Below are 17,709 nucleotides of genomic sequence, written 5' to 3'. Positions count from 1 at the left end.
TTTACTTCCAGAGATACATCGGCCAATCTAGGGGATGGTCGCACCTATAAGACAGAGGTTGCTTACAGAGGTTATCGCTACATACATTGGCTAGAGAAAGTCTCATCTGTAAGACAGAGGTTGCTTACAGAAGTTATGTTTGCATACATCAGCTCAAGAGAGTCGCACCTGTAAGACAGAGGTTGCTTACAGAAGTTATGACATTAGAAACCAAACTCAGACAAAGGTTGCTGAGTTGCGTCGAGAGCGGGTCAAAACCGAAAAATGAGCTCATTATTACATGCACTAAGGATAGACATGCATCATATTTGTTTGCACATATTTGTTTGTGAGTGTGTTTTCTATGATTGTGTGTGCTTGTGATTGGGTTTTGTGTTCTATAATTGTTGAATTGGCTCGTACTTTGTTAACTGTTGTTGCTGATGAAGTATATATAAAATGGATATAACTATACACCCTGACCCTACTAAGAACTCCCCAATTCTTACCCCCTATTTCCACCCCCTTTCAGCTACAGGTGCGAAGACTTAGTACGGAATTACAAGAGCATAGAAGAATCAGTTTGCAAGTTGAGTTCTTAGATTTTATTTTTTCCTCGTCATTTATTGTTTTTATTTTTTAGAGGGGTAGGAATTGTATTTGAGGGTCTTTGAATAAGTCTATGTATATCATGCTATGTGAATATATATATATATATATATATATATATATATATATATATATATATATCTTTGTCATTAAGTAAGTGAAAGTAAAAACTATTTCATTTTCTTAATTAAAGTTTTGTTTTGTATTCGCAAAGGTTCGATATTAAATAAACATAGTGAATAATTAAAGGAATAGAGGTTAGTAGCGCTCGAACTTTTAGTACAATCATGGGGTGCTAAAAGTCAGGGTGTTACACTTAGCTTCGCAGGTTGAGCCCGGAGCTTGATTATTTTGTATCCTTGACACTCTGTTCCTATTATCTATATGTATATTTACTTATCTTTGTAATGCAAGTAATCATTACCTTGAGTGTTGTGCTTTTATCTTTCACGTTTTTGCTTAACCAACCTTCAAGACTCTTCAAATATTATATTCTTTTAATTATATTATGTATGTATATTTTATTTTAGAGGTCGACGGCTCAAGCGTAAAGCTCTGTGTGGTAGAATGTTATATATCTATATTTTGTCTTTATCTTACTCTCCTTTACTGCTTTGTCTCTTCATCGCTTTTGACCATGCTTTATCTTTTGTTTTACCGATACGTGAGCATTACGATTCGCGATTTTATTTTGCTCCTTTTCAGATGTCTCGTTTAATACTTCCTTTCGATTATATCTATAAATATGTATTATAATCTACCTTAATAGTCGTACTACCTTATTATCAATGACTTATGACTCAATTATAAGGATTTGAATATTAGATTGTTATATTATGGTATCAGAGTAGTTCGTCCTCGTGAGCTTGAGGGAATGACTGCTTATGCTTCTATGCATACTCTAAATTGTGCTTGTGCTATTTAGGATATCTGACTGATATGTTTAGCATGAAGTCCGTTAGTATACTTTTGGGAAATTGAAGTACTTAACTTGAGATATTGAGACTGATCACCTTGATATCACTTGTTTTGTATTGATAGGACCTGAAACGGCAACTCGTGACGTAATCGAGGACCTGGCTGATGCCCTGTTAGCTTTGTTGGTGAGACGTCGATGCTTGAACCTCTCGTCGATCTCCCAATGAAATAACAAAGCTTTCTTTATTTTCAGTCAGAATCAGGTTGTCAGGTGGTCCCCCCTCACGAACATCCTCCAGCATCTGCTGCAGCTACCGACCCATTTCATGGTCGTATGTCTTCCTAATGAAGGCTTCATGTGAGGCATTTCATATAAAGTGCAGTTGCACAAAAAAACTTTAAAATTAGTTAATCAAAATAGAAGATATAAACTAGTTAAAAGGATTTAAAACTAAAAAAATATATTAATTACCGCTAATTTTTGAAATCATCACTCTCTAGTCTTAGATAGGATCTTCTTGTAGCTGGGCCAAAGGTGGTTGTACATCAGCTTGATGATGTTGGTCATCTCCTGAGTACATGTGTTGTTCTTCAGCGTGAACCTATCAATAATCCACAGACAAACCAATATGGCAATATAAATTAAAACTTCAGAAGCAAACAACAATAATATATAGAGATTTTTTTATAAATTCTGGTAGAATTTCGTCTATAACTGGAATGCGCCACAAACTCTCTCTATTAATAATTAACTTAAACAACACCAAATATCAATAATCAATGAATAACAGACACTTTCAGCAATTCACTAATGAGAAAACATGAAACACTTTCAGCCATTCAAACTTACAGCCCTAAATCCACTAAACTTTTTAATAATCAGACACTTTCAGCAATTCAATAATCATGAAACATGAAACACTTTTAGCCATTCAAACATATAGCTCTAAATCTACTAAACTAGAATCAATAATCAAACACTTTTAGCAATTCAATAATTAGAAAATATAGAAGACTTAAAGTGATACTTATCCCGTGCCGCCATCAGGCCAAATCGTCAATCGCTACGATGGGAGGTGGTGGAGGGGCATTAGCTGCCTCACTTTCGATAAGTGAGAGGACTCTGGGGCCGCGGCTTTCGTCGCTGGAGGTAGCGTCACTGTGGCAGCAGGCTACTGAGCGGTTGGAAGTAATGTCATCGTCGTAGACGAAGGGACGTAGTTGCGGTTAGGGACCATGATGAACAGCTGGTCCACTAAACCTACAACCTGTGACATCACTGGAGTAGTCGGAGTAGAAGGAGAGGATCCAAAATTTTCGGGGGTACTAGAAGAAACACTCCATCTTCCACGATCATGACTATGACCATGACCAGCAGCCTGATCCGCAACACCTCTACCTGTCGTCGTGTCTGCAAATAGCAAAACCAGCCGGAACATAGTGAATCAACATAATTCAGACAATTTCAAACAACTCTGGCAATACTATTCTACAATTTAGTTCAATAATTGAAACACTTTTCAAAGTTCAAAATTCAACTCAATTAGTGTACCTAAGATGATTTCAAAACATCTACGAGTTAAAAATAAAAAAACAATCAACAAGAAACTCAATAATGGGTATAACACATATACCCAAAATAATATTTCTTCCTAAAATGTCACATTTTTAAAATAAGAAAAATTTCATTAGATAATTGAAATAATGTCAATTTTTTCTTTACATTATGAATTCATATAAAACCAATTCAACAACCAAAAAAATTAGAAAAATCACTCCATATTCATATTTATAAACGAATTCATAAACCAATTCAATATTTCAACCACTGCCATATTGTAATCAGCATCATAAACCAATAAACAATAAAATTAATAGCAATAACATCAACGAATCAATTACTTTAAAATTAATATAGCATGCAAAATATTAAAATGGTTACCTATTGCTACAGAGGCAGAATCGATTTTAAAAGGTGGACGATGCATGGCAACGTGTAAGCAGCACAACCATAGAGGCATAGACGATGAGAGACGAGCAGCAACAACCACCCACAAAGATGAAGGAGAGGCAGAACGAGGCGCAGGGACATGTGAGCAAGAAGAAAAGTTGAGCAACAGGGACGTGAGAAGGGAGAGAGGCGAAGCTGGGCAGTGGCGGTGGTGGGTCTGTGATGTGGCGTGCCAGTTCCAAGAAGGGAAAAGGTGAATGGTGAAGTGGTAAGGAGAGAAAAGGAAGAATAAGTAGAAGGGAAGGGTGTCAGCGGGTGGATGGGTTGACGGCAATAGAGAGGGGGCTATGATGGTGGTGGTGTCAGCAGCGACAGATGGTAGTGTTGGGAAGGGAGGAGGAAACGGTAGTTAAGTGTGTGTGTCTGTGTGTGTGTGAGGAGAGAGAGAGAGAGAGAGAGAGAGAGAGAGAGAGAGAGAGAGAGAGAGAGAGAGAGTCTCGAACGAGGAGGAAGAGGGTGTGTGTGTGTGAGAGAGAGAGAGAGTCTCGAACGAGGGGGAAGAGGGTTCGCAATTTGAATTTACACGCTCTTACCATCGGATTTATTCAATGGTAAACCATTGTAGGTCACCAAAACGCAACATTTCACTAATTGGGTCTACCGTTGAATTTTTCTGATGGTAAAGGACGTGCCAATTTTTTTCCCTCTAAATATTACCGGCGGATTTATCGTCAGAATTCAAAATCGGCCGGTAATTACTTAACCTTATGAATTCGACGTTGTTACCGTTGATAAATTAGCCGCTATTCTATGATGCTAAATCTGACGGTACTCGGCATTTTTCTTGTAGTAATTTTTATATGCATATCTTTTTCAATTTTTTATTTATCTTTAATTTTTCATGACTTATTTTTAAACTATATTTTTCTCTTTTTCTCCTTCAAATATTTATTACATATAATTTAGAGAGAATACTAATTCTATCATTAGAATTAAGATTTAATTATTCCAAAAAAAAATGATTTTTAGGTAACTTTATACCTATCAATGTAAATTTTCTTTTACTAATATATATATGATGCAGGAGCACTATTAGGTTATTAGCAATATTAATTAAAGTAGTAAAGTTTAGTTATGTTATTATAATATGCATATGAATTAGTCCCACATTGTCTAATACTCAAAGACTCCCCTTCCTCTACTAGTATAAATATGTGTATGTACCCTTTTTATTTATAAATTGAATTAATTGAGTTATATATTTAAATAAGATGCATGTTTATCTTCCTCTAGCCTCTTTGAGAATAAGATGTGTATTCTTGACTTAGCCAACTAAAATAAGCTTTTGGCTATTTTCACCACAGTGAAATTGTTAACTTCGTCAAAATTGGTGATCCAAACGACATCCCAGCATCAAAATATATATATATATATATATATATATATATATATATATATATATATATATAGAGAGAGAGAGAGAGAGAGAGAGAGAGAGAGAGAAATAAATAATAAATATGAAACAATGAATATTAAAATTAATAAATTAATTATTCGTGAAAAAAGCTAAACTCTTTTATATGATAATAAATTAAATAAATGAATAAGATTCTTATATAAAAAACAATAATTAAAAAATTTATCACTTGATTTTTTTTTTGTCTATAATATTCTTTTCCATGGCCGATTGGGACTTTTATTTCCAGACTTCTTTAATAAAAGTTGCTTTTTTGACTCTGTGGATCTATTCTCAAATAATCCATAATAACTACAATAAAATCATTTTTAGTGACAATTTTTTAGTAATAATAATAACATAATGGTCATTATATATCTTATTTAATTTATAATTTTAAGATAATTATATATTTGTTATTATTATTATATATTATGATAATAATTATATATTTTTTGTGGTCACTAAAAATTTTTTTACCAACAGTTATATAATTGTCACAAAAAAGTTTTAGTGATAAAATATAAGATGATTAATGTTCAATCGTTGGTAAATAAATTAGCACTAAAAATAAAATAAATGATCACTAAAAATAATTTTTTTTTATAATAAATGGTAGAATATAATTTCCAAATTTTTATAAACAAAAATATTAGTTAAAAATATATAGATGAATTGGTATAAACAACTAATATAATTAACATTATGCTTATTATCTTTCTTAGACTTATTTTATATATTATACTAGGAATAAATAATTTAAAAAAATGTAATAATACTACTTAACAAATGTTATAATAAGTGGGACAAAAGTATTTCAAAATTTATAAATAAGACATATATTATATGAAGAATTGTGTCCCGCAAATATGTGGAACAAAGTTTATGATTTATCTTAGTCACACAATATTTATTTTGAGTTGATAGCCAACCAGACAACTTTCAATATATATATATACAATACTCGCCTCACATTAATCTTTGTCATTAACCAATAACATTATTGAAAGAATTTCAAGTATATAAATACACAAATATATTAATTAAAATTAATTATTAAAATTATTAGAACACCGATATTTTAAATATATTTAAAAACTTTTTTATATGATTTATATGTTTGGCGGAAAAGAATTTGACCTTGAATATATTATTCTATTCCTGTGATCAAATTATTGGCTTGAGATGAATGTTATGAGTACACAGTACACAACATTATCCTTCTCGTATATTTGTGTGGCTACGATCAAATTCTGTCTCTTCCACCGTTTTCCAACTAGCTAGGGTTTGTACTTAGCAGACACATGCATAGAGCAGTGTTAAAAAGGAAAAAAGAAATAATAATAATAAAAAAATAAAAAATATGATTGTCTCTGCAAATAGGGTTTTTGTCATAAGCAACAAGCAAGTATGGGGGGTCAGCGTAGTAGCATCCCACACACTCCTGAATCAATTTGTCTTGTTAATTTGTCTGCTTTAAAAGTATCTTATTGAGGTCACGGGAATGTCTTATAGTGATGCCTTTTGTTTTCATTTTTATTTTCTGTATTTATTTTATTTTATTTACTTTTACGATACATTATTTAAAAATTTCTTGTATGTCATTATATATTGAAAGAAAAAATACATAAATTAATCTCCAAATAATATTATAGTGGACATTTTTGGTTTTTAAATAATATTTTTTATTCTCTTAAAGTTTTCAAAAATTATTTTTGTCAAATTAACTGATTTCTATGTTATTTTCAGTCAAATTTTTAATATACGTCTTGAGTAAATAAGTTCGTCACAAATTTTATTATAATAAGACAATTAAATTTAAAAAGTTATCGCTAGCTATAAAGAAATTACTTATTTAAAATAATTGAAAGACGGATCTTTCTAATGAAATTAATTTTCGAAGATTTTTAAAAAATAAAAATTTATTGTAAATCAAAGTCTTCGATCTAAAATTATTTGAAAATCAATTTAGATGTTTAAGGTATATAATAATGATTTATATTATTATTTATAGTTTAACTTATAAGATTACATTATTATAAATATAGTAAGAATAAATTACAAATATAGTGAGAAAAGAGCTATATAACACTACCAGAAATATGGGTATTATGAACGGAAAGATATCCACGAATGAAAAATAGTAGCAAATTATATGATCGTGGTAATCACTTGCAATGTCTTGTATTTCTGTGGCTAAATTTTGTAGATTTTTTCGACGATTTTATTTGTTCGTGGTCAACTTGAGATGACTTTTCTCATTTACCACAGACCTAATGATCACCGTAATGACTTAAGTGGATCTAGATCAAACTCAAACTTAATTTACGAAATTAAAATTAAACTCAACTCACTAACAACCAAACTTATTTATAAAATTTAAAATTGACTCACTAAAAGCTTACAAATTTACTCGATCTCATTAGCAAACTCAAATAACATAAACATATATAATCAATAATTTTATATAAATAAATTATACTTATATAGTATCTATCTATCAATTATACTTTATTCTCTCTAACAAAATCATATCTTAAAATATAATCATAAAATTTTATATCAAAACATTAATATATAGATATGGTACTCTTCTATATCATAAATAATATTTAATTAATTAGATTTGTCATGTTTTTAGCTCAATCCATTCAATTTTTAATAAAATAAATAAAGATATTTAAATTTAGATATGACAAAAATAAAAACTAATGCATTATCATATATTTAACATGAATTTTATAATTATGTGTTTAAAATTATCATTTTTATTATAAATTAACAGTATAAAATACATCGTATATGTATTAATAAAATAATTATAATAAATAATATATATAATTAAATTAACTCATGAGTTATGGAGGTGAGCTTAATTCATTTGCATACATATTTATTTTTGCTTTGATTTACATATTTATTAATCCAAAAAAAAAAAATTGGAGTTACACGCCAGGCAGCCATATTCACACACCTGGCATATGAATAAGGAAGCTCCCAGGACATTTTTAAAATAAATACCCTTCGTTTAAAATTACATTGATTAGGGTTTATCTATTTTTTTTTTCATGCACATATGTTTTTATTCATGATGTACACTCATTTTTCTGTTAATCTTTAAATTTAATGTAAATTTTAAATTTGATGTTGGTAAAAGACATATTTAAATAGATTTTAAATTAAATAAAAATGCTTTATTTTTAAAAAAAATATTTTTTTATTTAAAAAAGCCAATTAAAATTAGCAGTAAATCCGGTAGTGACAGACTAGGTGTTTCGACAACATTCAAGAATGTCTAGCAGATAATAAAAATTAATTTAAATTAGTCTATTAATTATCATTGTAATAAATAGATAATATTAAATATAATTATAAATATTAAATTAAATAAGATAATTTAAATTATTATTTTTTAATTTTAATATTACTTTTTTTTGTAAATACAATTTTAATTAGCACATCACATTTGCACACATTCATTAAAAAAAGGATCTATTAACTTTAATGCATTTAGAAAACAGAAAATAGATATTGTCAATTCTATTTTGAACGTTTTTTTTCTATAAATTTATACAAATATATAATATAAAAATATCATATGTGAAATGACATTATTAAAAATAGAATGAAATTATCATTTTCTTAAAATGCACTCATATATGGATATGTTTAACAAAATCATTATTTGTAACCGATGATATAAGTGAAATTGATACTTCCATACTTTGATACTATATAAGATGGGAGTACAAAAAGTGTTGGAGAAAATATTCAGTTTGGAATTTGAAGTTATATTTGAATTTTAATTTAGAGTTTATTTAGAAAAATTTAAAAGTTATTTTTTTTAATTGTTAATTTATAAAAAGTACTATTAATAGTGTTTGGTACAATGTTTTAGATATGTCTTTAACTTCTCAAAACGTTATTTAAGAACTTTTAAAAAAGTTAAAAAATTTGATTTCTCTTATTTTCAAAAACTATTTTATCACTCCTATTTAATACACAACTTTAAAATAAGTATTTCTATAATAACTTTTCAAACATAAAATAACTTATTTAAAATTTGCTATTAATAAAAGTTCTTATATGAAAAAAGAACTTATTTAATAAGTTTACCCAATCTGACCCTTAATCCTTGAAATTTTAATTACGTTAATTTAATCCTTAAATTTTTCAATTGACTCTGTAACACTATTGCAGGGACTAACGTGATTAAAATTTAAAAAATTTAGGGACTAAATTGAAGCAATTAAAACTAAATTGAGATTCGAATGTGATTTCAAAAACCAAACTAAGTATTTTCTCTTTTAATATACAGAATTTTTTTAAAAAATCTTTTATTATATACAGAAATTTCTAGTTCTAAGACTTTCTAATTGAGTTATAATTAATCACTTATTATTATAAATAACTTTTCTATTTTTATATTTATACATATTTAACGGATAAAAAAATAAATTAATAAACACATAAAAACTTACTGATATATTAGTATATGATAATGAAAAAACTGTGAATACCTGAGCTTTTTAAATAGAATGATAGGTAACACATTTTTATTTATATTAAAAAAACTTACAATATATTCTTTTTTTCCCGATAATTAATTAATAAATACTTAACCCTCAATAAAAGGAACAAAAAGTATCACATGAAAAACTAAACAACACTTTCCAATGTCTTAATGATATAAAATTCTGCACATAATATTATTAAAAAAAATCATTAATAGGTATACGTGCCCTAAAAATATATTTTAAAAATACCATAAAAATTATTTGACTAAAATTTTTTGAAACAATAATAAGTTAAATTTTTAATACATTAAATACATAAAAAATATTTATATATATATATATATATATATATATATATATATATATATATATATATATATATATAAGTAGTGGTCAGAAGTGAGAACCATATAATTGCCATCTTGCATAGGTTTCTGTCTTTGTTTTCTCTATCTTCTTCCTCTTATTAGTGGACAAAAGATAAGCCGTTGCATTTGCAGAGTGATCCAGACCCAATTCTCCATACCCTTGCATTGCTTTGTATTATGCGTGTGCCTTACCTTCATGATGATACCAAGTTATCGTTATTCTCATCATCATCCTATTCCTTTTGATCTCAATGAAGAACATCACCTCTTCACTACTACTACATATCCTCAACTCTCTTCTCCTTCTTCTTCTTTATCATCTTATTCTTATTGGGACCAACATCCAAACCACTTACAAATAACTCATCAACAGGTCAGTAGTTACTATTATTTTATATTAACGAAAATATTATATATATAATTAAAATTAGCCACTAAATTAGTCGCTGTAAATTTATTAAATACATATGTTGTTTATTTATATCTGTTTATTTTATATTTATAATTGATTTGATTATTGATATTTTGTGTACATATAACATAATTGTTTTACTAATTAGCTAGCCGAACTCTAACAACACTTGTAAAAGAAATTATTGAAACAAAAATTGTTGATCTCTCTCACTTATATTAATTATTTCTCTAACTTAGATTTTTATAATGTTATATTATATATCTTTTAGGCTGAGAAGATTCATGTTCCTTCTAGTGGAGGATCATGGGATCATATTCATGACCACAGAAAAAAAGAAGAAAAAGAAGAAGAAGAAGAAGAGGATGGAAACAAGAAGAGTAGTAAACTGCTCAAGTTGAAAATTTTGAAGAAAGAAGAAAGGAATGAAAATCATCATCTTGATAATCAAGCTCATCATGATGAGGAGGATCATGGTTCGGTGAAGTGGATGTCTTCAAAGATGAGAATCATGGGTGGTTCTGATACTAATAATTTCAGGTTAAGGTTTGATGAAGAGGGACCAAAGCAGCAAGCGCCGCTATCCCCTTTAGGAACTGATAATAGCAGCAGCAACAGTAACAACAACAACTCTTCTTCAAACCGTCATGAAAATAATAATAATATGATTGTTAGGGTTTGTTCTGATTGCCACACCACAAAGACCCCTCTTTGGAGAAGTGGACCAAGAGGCCCCAAGGTACTTTCTTTTTCTTTTTAAACTAAATAAATAAATCATTTTTCTCATTTTCTTTTTTTATGTATTGTCATATAATTTATCAAATAGTTTTTCTCACTCAATGTATCCCAAAAAAAAAGCACTTTTTTTTCCACTTCTCATGATAAATAATAATAATCCCCTTTTCTCCAAACTTTCCCCCATAGGACACAAAATCTCTATATATTAATAATAACTATTTATATTAACACAATTGAGATTTTTAACTTTTAAGCTTATCAACGCTGTTATGAAACTATTTTTTTTTTAAATTAATTAAGTGGATAATAAAAGATACATGAGTTATATGTCTAGTACGTCTTTTTAAACAAGAATTTTTTATTTGTTTTTTTTATTTAACAAAAATAAATTTTAAATTTTTCGATGATATAATTTTAATATGGTAAATGCTACCCTACCCTCTCTAAAGTAACATGTAAGTTACCCTCTCTGATATATCATATTTTAATTGGGTGTTTATTTTAACCTGAGTTACTTTAATCTCATGAGAGTTAATAATATCTTGGAAGACGGTAACCGCTAATAAGACGGTGATACTTAGGAGACACAAAGACGATGACAAAGGAATGTGGAGGAGTAAACGCAATTAGAAAGAGTTGGAATACTTTTCTGGAAGAATGATTTGGGAAGAGAAAACAAGACACCCAATGAGACGGTGATTCTTGGGAGGCGTAACGACGACGATGAAGGAGTACAATGGGGAGGAGTAAACGCAATTAGAGAGAGTTGGAGTACCTTATCTAAAAGAATGATTTGGAAAGATAAAATAAGATAGCCACCGTGATGTTTGGGAGGCGTAATGAGGACGACAAATGTACCTTTTCTAGAAGAATGATTTGGGAAGAGAAAACGGAACACCAATGAGACGGTGATGCTTGGGAGGAGCAACGACGACGAAAGAGTGGAGAAGATAACTCAGGTTAAAATAAACACCCAATTAAAATGTGACACATCAGAGAGGGTAACTTACATGTTACTTTAGAGAGGGTACGGTATGAAATCATTTCTTTTAAAAAATTTAAATTCACAAGAGGAGACAAACATCTCTGACAAACTCAAAACTTATTTGAATTTAAGGTTGTGTTTGATGCCCGTCTCCCTTTAGTTTTTCTACAAATAATTTATAGATATATTATCTTTGTAGAGAAAAAAAATCGTCAGTCAAATTGGCTCAACCATGTGAAGTAAAGTAATAGAATTTGAAGAACTATTGAATTATTTTATTTAAATTAAGTATGTTGTATATATAAATATGCTGATTATTAATTGTTATGATGCATCAGTCTCTTTGCAATGCTTGTGGAATTAGACAAAGGAAGGCGAGGAGAGCTGCGGCGGTGGCGGCCGCGGCGGAGGTTGCAGCATCAGAGAACGATACAACTCTCATGGCTTCTACTGATGATGATGATGGTATGAAGAAGAAAGAAAAGAAGTTACACAAGCACAACAACAAAGATAAGAAGTTGAAAGCCAAGTGTAGTGCACCAAATCAGTTGAAAAAGAAGCACAAAATTGGAACCAATAACAATAATAATACTAATAAATTATCTCATAGAGGAAGAAAGAAGGTTGGTTTTGAAGACTTGACAATAAGTTTGAGCAAGAACTTGGCTTTAAATGTGTTCCCTCATGATGAGAAAGAGGCTGCAATCTTGCTCATGGCCTTATCCTATGGTTTACTTCATGGATTTCCCTCAGATCGTTACTTAGATTAATGAAATTTTTATTTTGTATGAATAAGTACTTATTAATATTATTATTGTATGAGACTAGTTTTTGCTTTGTTGTGTGGAAGAATAGGACGCATTCATGAAGTTATAGTACTTTATTATTATTATTTAGGAATTAATATATAATAGAGGAAATAAATCATTGGATCGGTGACTTTATATGAACTTTGTAACCATTAATTACTATGTTAGATTTGAGCAAGTAGACAAACACAAATGCGATGAGTCTCTTGTTCTGTGTGGGTATCCTAATTCAATAAAATTACATTTGTACTTGTCATCATATATATGGTTTAGTTTGTCTTTATTGTTAATTTATCTTTTATTAGATTATGTTCATTATATTAGTTATAAAATTTGATATTTAGCGGTTGCCTTACAATATCATATAATACAGTATAAATTAATATATTTGTTTGACCAAGCTAAGTTACTATATTTGAGAAGTGGATGAGAATGTTGTGATAAGAAAATATTCCTTTTAAGTAATTGAAAGTGAAAATGTTCCTTAAGCACTATATGCATAAAGGTGCTTCTTCAAGGGGAATATTACTTAGATCTTGATCAGATGAGGTGAAAGCAACATAACTACTTTTTATTTATAATTTTTAAATTAATTTGGTCTTTCCCTTATCTCCTTCAATTATTCTTCCACCAAGGTACCGTTATCGATCTTTTGAAGTTTTCGATTTCACATTGACATAACAAGAGTTTATTATCAATCGTGATTCATGACAATGATAATTCCCTGTTTTGGAAGCAGCTTTTTTGTGTCCCACTTCTGGATTCAGACTTTGTCCGCGTCCTAATTAATAACATGAGAAGTCTTGATTCTTTCAGATGTAGAAGATGTACGGAGTAGAGTTTATTTATAAAAACCATATACATGGTGCCCAGTAATAAAAAATCTAGCTATCCATCTATTACAAATAATAATAATAATAATAATAATAATAATAATAATAATAATAATAATATAATAATGAATTATTATTATTATTATGTTTATTATTATTATTATTATTATTATTATTATTGAATAAGTAATTCTACACTGAAATATAATTTTATGATATCAGAATTTTAATAACATAAAAATATAAAATTTAATATTTGTTATTTCATAGTGAAAATAATTTTAGCATAAGTTCATTAAAAAAATATATGTGCAAAAAAAAAACCACATACATACACACAAGTTCAAAAAATAAAGTTCATGTCTGAAAGAATGTAATAAATATACATATATCAGTTAAATTTTTTAAATAAATAATTTTATAAATAATTAGTATTTTTTAATATATATATATATATAGGAAAAAGTTATTTTGGAGTAGCTGAAATGATGTCATTTTAATAATTATCAACAAAAACTGTTTTAATTAAATAGTGTATTTTTATAAATAAATAAATAAATTAAAGTTTATAATTACATTTATATGTGTTACTATGGTACAAATAGTTTAGAAAAGAAACGAAGAATTATTTAGAAAAGTATTATTTTTTTATTTATATTTTTCATCTGTAATTACAAGGTTCTTACCAATATATAAACCAATAGTATGCTAAGAGTACGGTTCATTATGAAATAATATCCTAATAAATTATATTGATTTTTTTCTAATCATCTTTGATATTTTTCTAATTTTATTCCTTAATTATGATATTCTAATACTCCCCCTCAAGATGAGTAGTGGGATCACCAATACTCAGCTTAATTAGAACTTTAATAAGGGCTTGTCTTAAAATTGCTTTAGTAAGAATATCAGCCAACTGATCTTCTGATCTCACAAATAGAAGCTCAATAATGTCATTCTCAATTTTTTCTTTGATAAAGTGTCGATCCACCTCAACATGTTTTGTTCTATCATGTTGTACGGGATTATCTAAAATGCTGATTACGGCTTTGTTGTCACATTTCAACTGGTTTGGTAATTGTGGTAGAAACCAGTCATCAATTTTTTTATCTACAATACTTCAGTTATGCCTTTAACGATCCTTCGAAATTCTACCTCTACGCTTGAAAGAGCTACAACTTTCTGCTTCTTACTTTTCCTTACCAGGTTGCCTCCAACAAATGTAAAGTAACCAGCTGTTGATCTTTTATCATTTGGGTTGCCCGCCCAATCTGCGTCAGTGTATACCTCAACCTTCAAATGACCATTCCTTCTGAAAATGATTCCACTTTCTAGAGCTCCCTTCTAATATCGAACTATCCTCATAGCAGCTTCCATATGATCTTCTTGTGGTTTATGCATAAATTGACTTACTATTCCCACAGCATAAGCTATGTCAGGCCGAGTATGTGATAAGTAAATTAGTTTTCCAACCAGTCGCTGGTACCTTTCTTTATCTGCTAGGGTGGTACCTTCTACTATCTTTAACTTGTGATTAACTTGCATGGGTGTATCTATTGGATGGTTTGCAATCCACCATTCCTGTTTCTGCCAGAAGGTCCAAAATGTACTTTCTTTGGGAGATAAAGATTCTTTTACTGGGTCGTAGAACCTCTATTCCTAAGAAATATTTTAGTCTTCCCAAATTCTTCATTTCGAAGTCTGTAAATAGGTTCCTTCTCAATTTTTCAATTTCTTCAGCATCACTTCCCGTTATGATCATATCATCCACGTAGATTATTAGGCAAGTGATTAAATCTCTCCATTTTTTCAAAAAAAGGGTATGATCAAAGTTACTTTGCTTGTACCCATACCTTTTCATGGCATCTGTAAATCTTTCAAACCAAGCATGTGGAGATTGTTTAAGCCCATAAAGAGCCTTCTTTAAATGGCAAACTTCATGTTTTTTAATTCCTGTTGAGACACCTGGAGGAACTTTCATGTACACTTCTTCTTTTAACTCTCCATGCAAGAAAGCATTCTTGACGTCAAATTGATGGAGTGGCCAATCTTCATTTGCTGCTATTGAAAACAACACCCTGATAGTATTAATCTTTGCAACCGGTAAAAAAGTTTCAGTGTAGTTGATACCATAGGTCTGTGTATAACCTTTGGCCACCAACCTTGCCTTGTATCGTTCAATAGTTCCATCTGCCTTGTGTTTAATGGTGAAAATCCATTTGCACCCGACTGACTTTTTTCCTGTCGGTAGGATACACTTCTCCCAAGTTCCGTTCTTCTCTAGAGCTTTTATTTCTGTATTCAATGCTTTTCGACATTCAACTTTCTCATTGACTTCTCGGACAGTTCTTGGAATGTCTTCTGTTAAGAGTCTGGTGGAAAAAGCCTTTGCAACATCTGCTATTCATTCTCTAGCCACCCTTATCGTGTATCTTGAGTTACGAGGAACATGTTCTGGTGAGTATCGATCAAGAGGCATCCCTTTGTTTCTTCTTGGAGGAAGAATAAAGGTATTGGATTCTGATTCTTCATGTTTCAGTGCTATACTGTTATTGTTAGTGGTCTCATTAAAAATATGGAGTAAATTATCAGATTGATAATTACTTACCTCTTGTCTGACATTCTCAAAAGGACTCTCACTGGTTGTCTGTACCGAGTTATTTTCTACGTTGAGTGAAGTATACTTGGTGGCTCCATCTACTTGTTCTGTTTGAATAGTTTCTGAGCAATAAAGGTTATTTAGACAACTTGGTGGTTCATTATTGTTCTCCCCTAAATGCCATGTTGGAGGCTGAAGTAAAATTCGGATTCTAAAAAATCACAATCCATGGTTACATGAATACGACGAGTGATTGGATTGCAGTCTGAGTAGCCAAGACTTGTAAGGGTGTTTTGTGGTGGAGAACTTGGGTAGGTAGGCGATTTAGTAGGTAGGCAGAGGTCGCTATAACTTCAGGCCAAAATTTTTTGGAACTTGTGCATCAAAAAGCATGGCTCGGGTCATCTCAAGTAACTTACGATTTCGCCGCTCAGCCACACCATTTTGTTGAGGCGTATTTGGGCAGGAAGTTTGATGGATAAGACCATTTTTCATAAAAAAATCATGCATTGATTGGTTTATAAATTCCATAAAAATTATCTGAGTGAAATACTTGGATTTTCTTGTTGAATTGAGTTTGAATCATTTGGTAGAAAGCAAAGAACTTATTAGGTACTTTAAGTTTGTGTTTTAAAAAATATACCCAAGTCATGCGAGAAAAATCATCCACAAATAATACAAAATATTGAAAATTATTATGGAAAATAGGGGCTGGGCCCCACACATCAGAGTGTATTAATGAAAAACTGGAATTGACTCTAGTGTTGGTTGGAGGAAAAGAAACTCTATGATTTTTTGTACGAATATAAGTTTCACATTTGAGGGGTTCAGTACTACTTGGAAAAAGACTAGGAAATAGAAACTTGAGGTACCCAAATGAAGGATGTCTGAGACGCCTGTGTCATAACCAATGTTGCCTAGTAACCGTTCCGTGAGCAAGCATGGTATGACCTTGGTGTGCTACTTCATCAACATAGTAAAGGCCTTCTTGCTCAGTACCACGCCCAATGATCTCTTTAAAAGGCCAAAAGGTAGAGTACATGAGTACCACACAATTTAGTTCCTTTGTTACTTGACTAACAGACAATAATTTTGATGATAGTGGAGGGACATAGAGATAATTTTTTAATTTCAATTTTGTAATGGAGCCTCCTCCTTTAACATCAATTAATTCTCCACTAGCTTGTTTCAATATGGGCTTTTGAGGGTATAGTCAAGCTGTTAAAATCATGGAGATCATGAATCATAGTATCGGTAGCCCCATAATCGAAAATCCATTCATTTATCTTTTTAATTAAATTCTGATTTTGGGTCTCCTCTTTATATTGAGTCGCCGTCTGGGCTGAGTAGCCAAGGAGTTCAATAGTTCTTGCCCTTACTGCCGCGGCTGCCTTACTATCGTGACTTGCTTCCTCTCTTCTGGCCTCGCCACCGCTACTGGTGACTTCTGGGATGCTCATAGCGGCAGCTCCGATGACTTGGATTGTTTTTCCACCAATCTGGTAACCCACAATTTTAGAGCAGGTTTCTTTGGT

The 17,709-nt window shown here is 30.2% G+C and overlaps 1 protein-coding gene across 1 annotated transcript; it reads left to right on the top strand.

Annotated features, from left to right (window-relative positions):
• Positions 1-9,790: 9,790 nt before the first annotated feature.
• LOC112790342 (putative GATA transcription factor 22) lies at positions 9,791-13,001 on the top strand. The gene is made up of 3 exons (XM_025832686.2): positions 9,791-10,171; positions 10,482-10,949; positions 12,272-13,001. The coding sequence occupies exons 1-3, from the start codon at positions 9,995-9,997 to the stop codon at positions 12,701-12,703; spliced, it is 1,077 nt and encodes a 358-aa protein (XP_025688471.1). The 5' UTR covers positions 9,791-9,994; the 3' UTR covers positions 12,704-13,001.
• Positions 13,002-17,709: the final 4,708 nt, after the last annotated feature.

Source organism: Arachis hypogaea, chromosome 3 (assembly GCF_003086295.3).
Source record: "Arachis hypogaea cultivar Tifrunner chromosome 3, arahy.Tifrunner.gnm2.J5K5, whole genome shotgun sequence".
Classification (NCBI taxonomy): Eukaryota; Viridiplantae; Streptophyta; class Magnoliopsida; order Fabales; family Fabaceae; genus Arachis; species Arachis hypogaea.
This window is presented reverse-complemented; position numbering and strand designations above follow the sequence as displayed.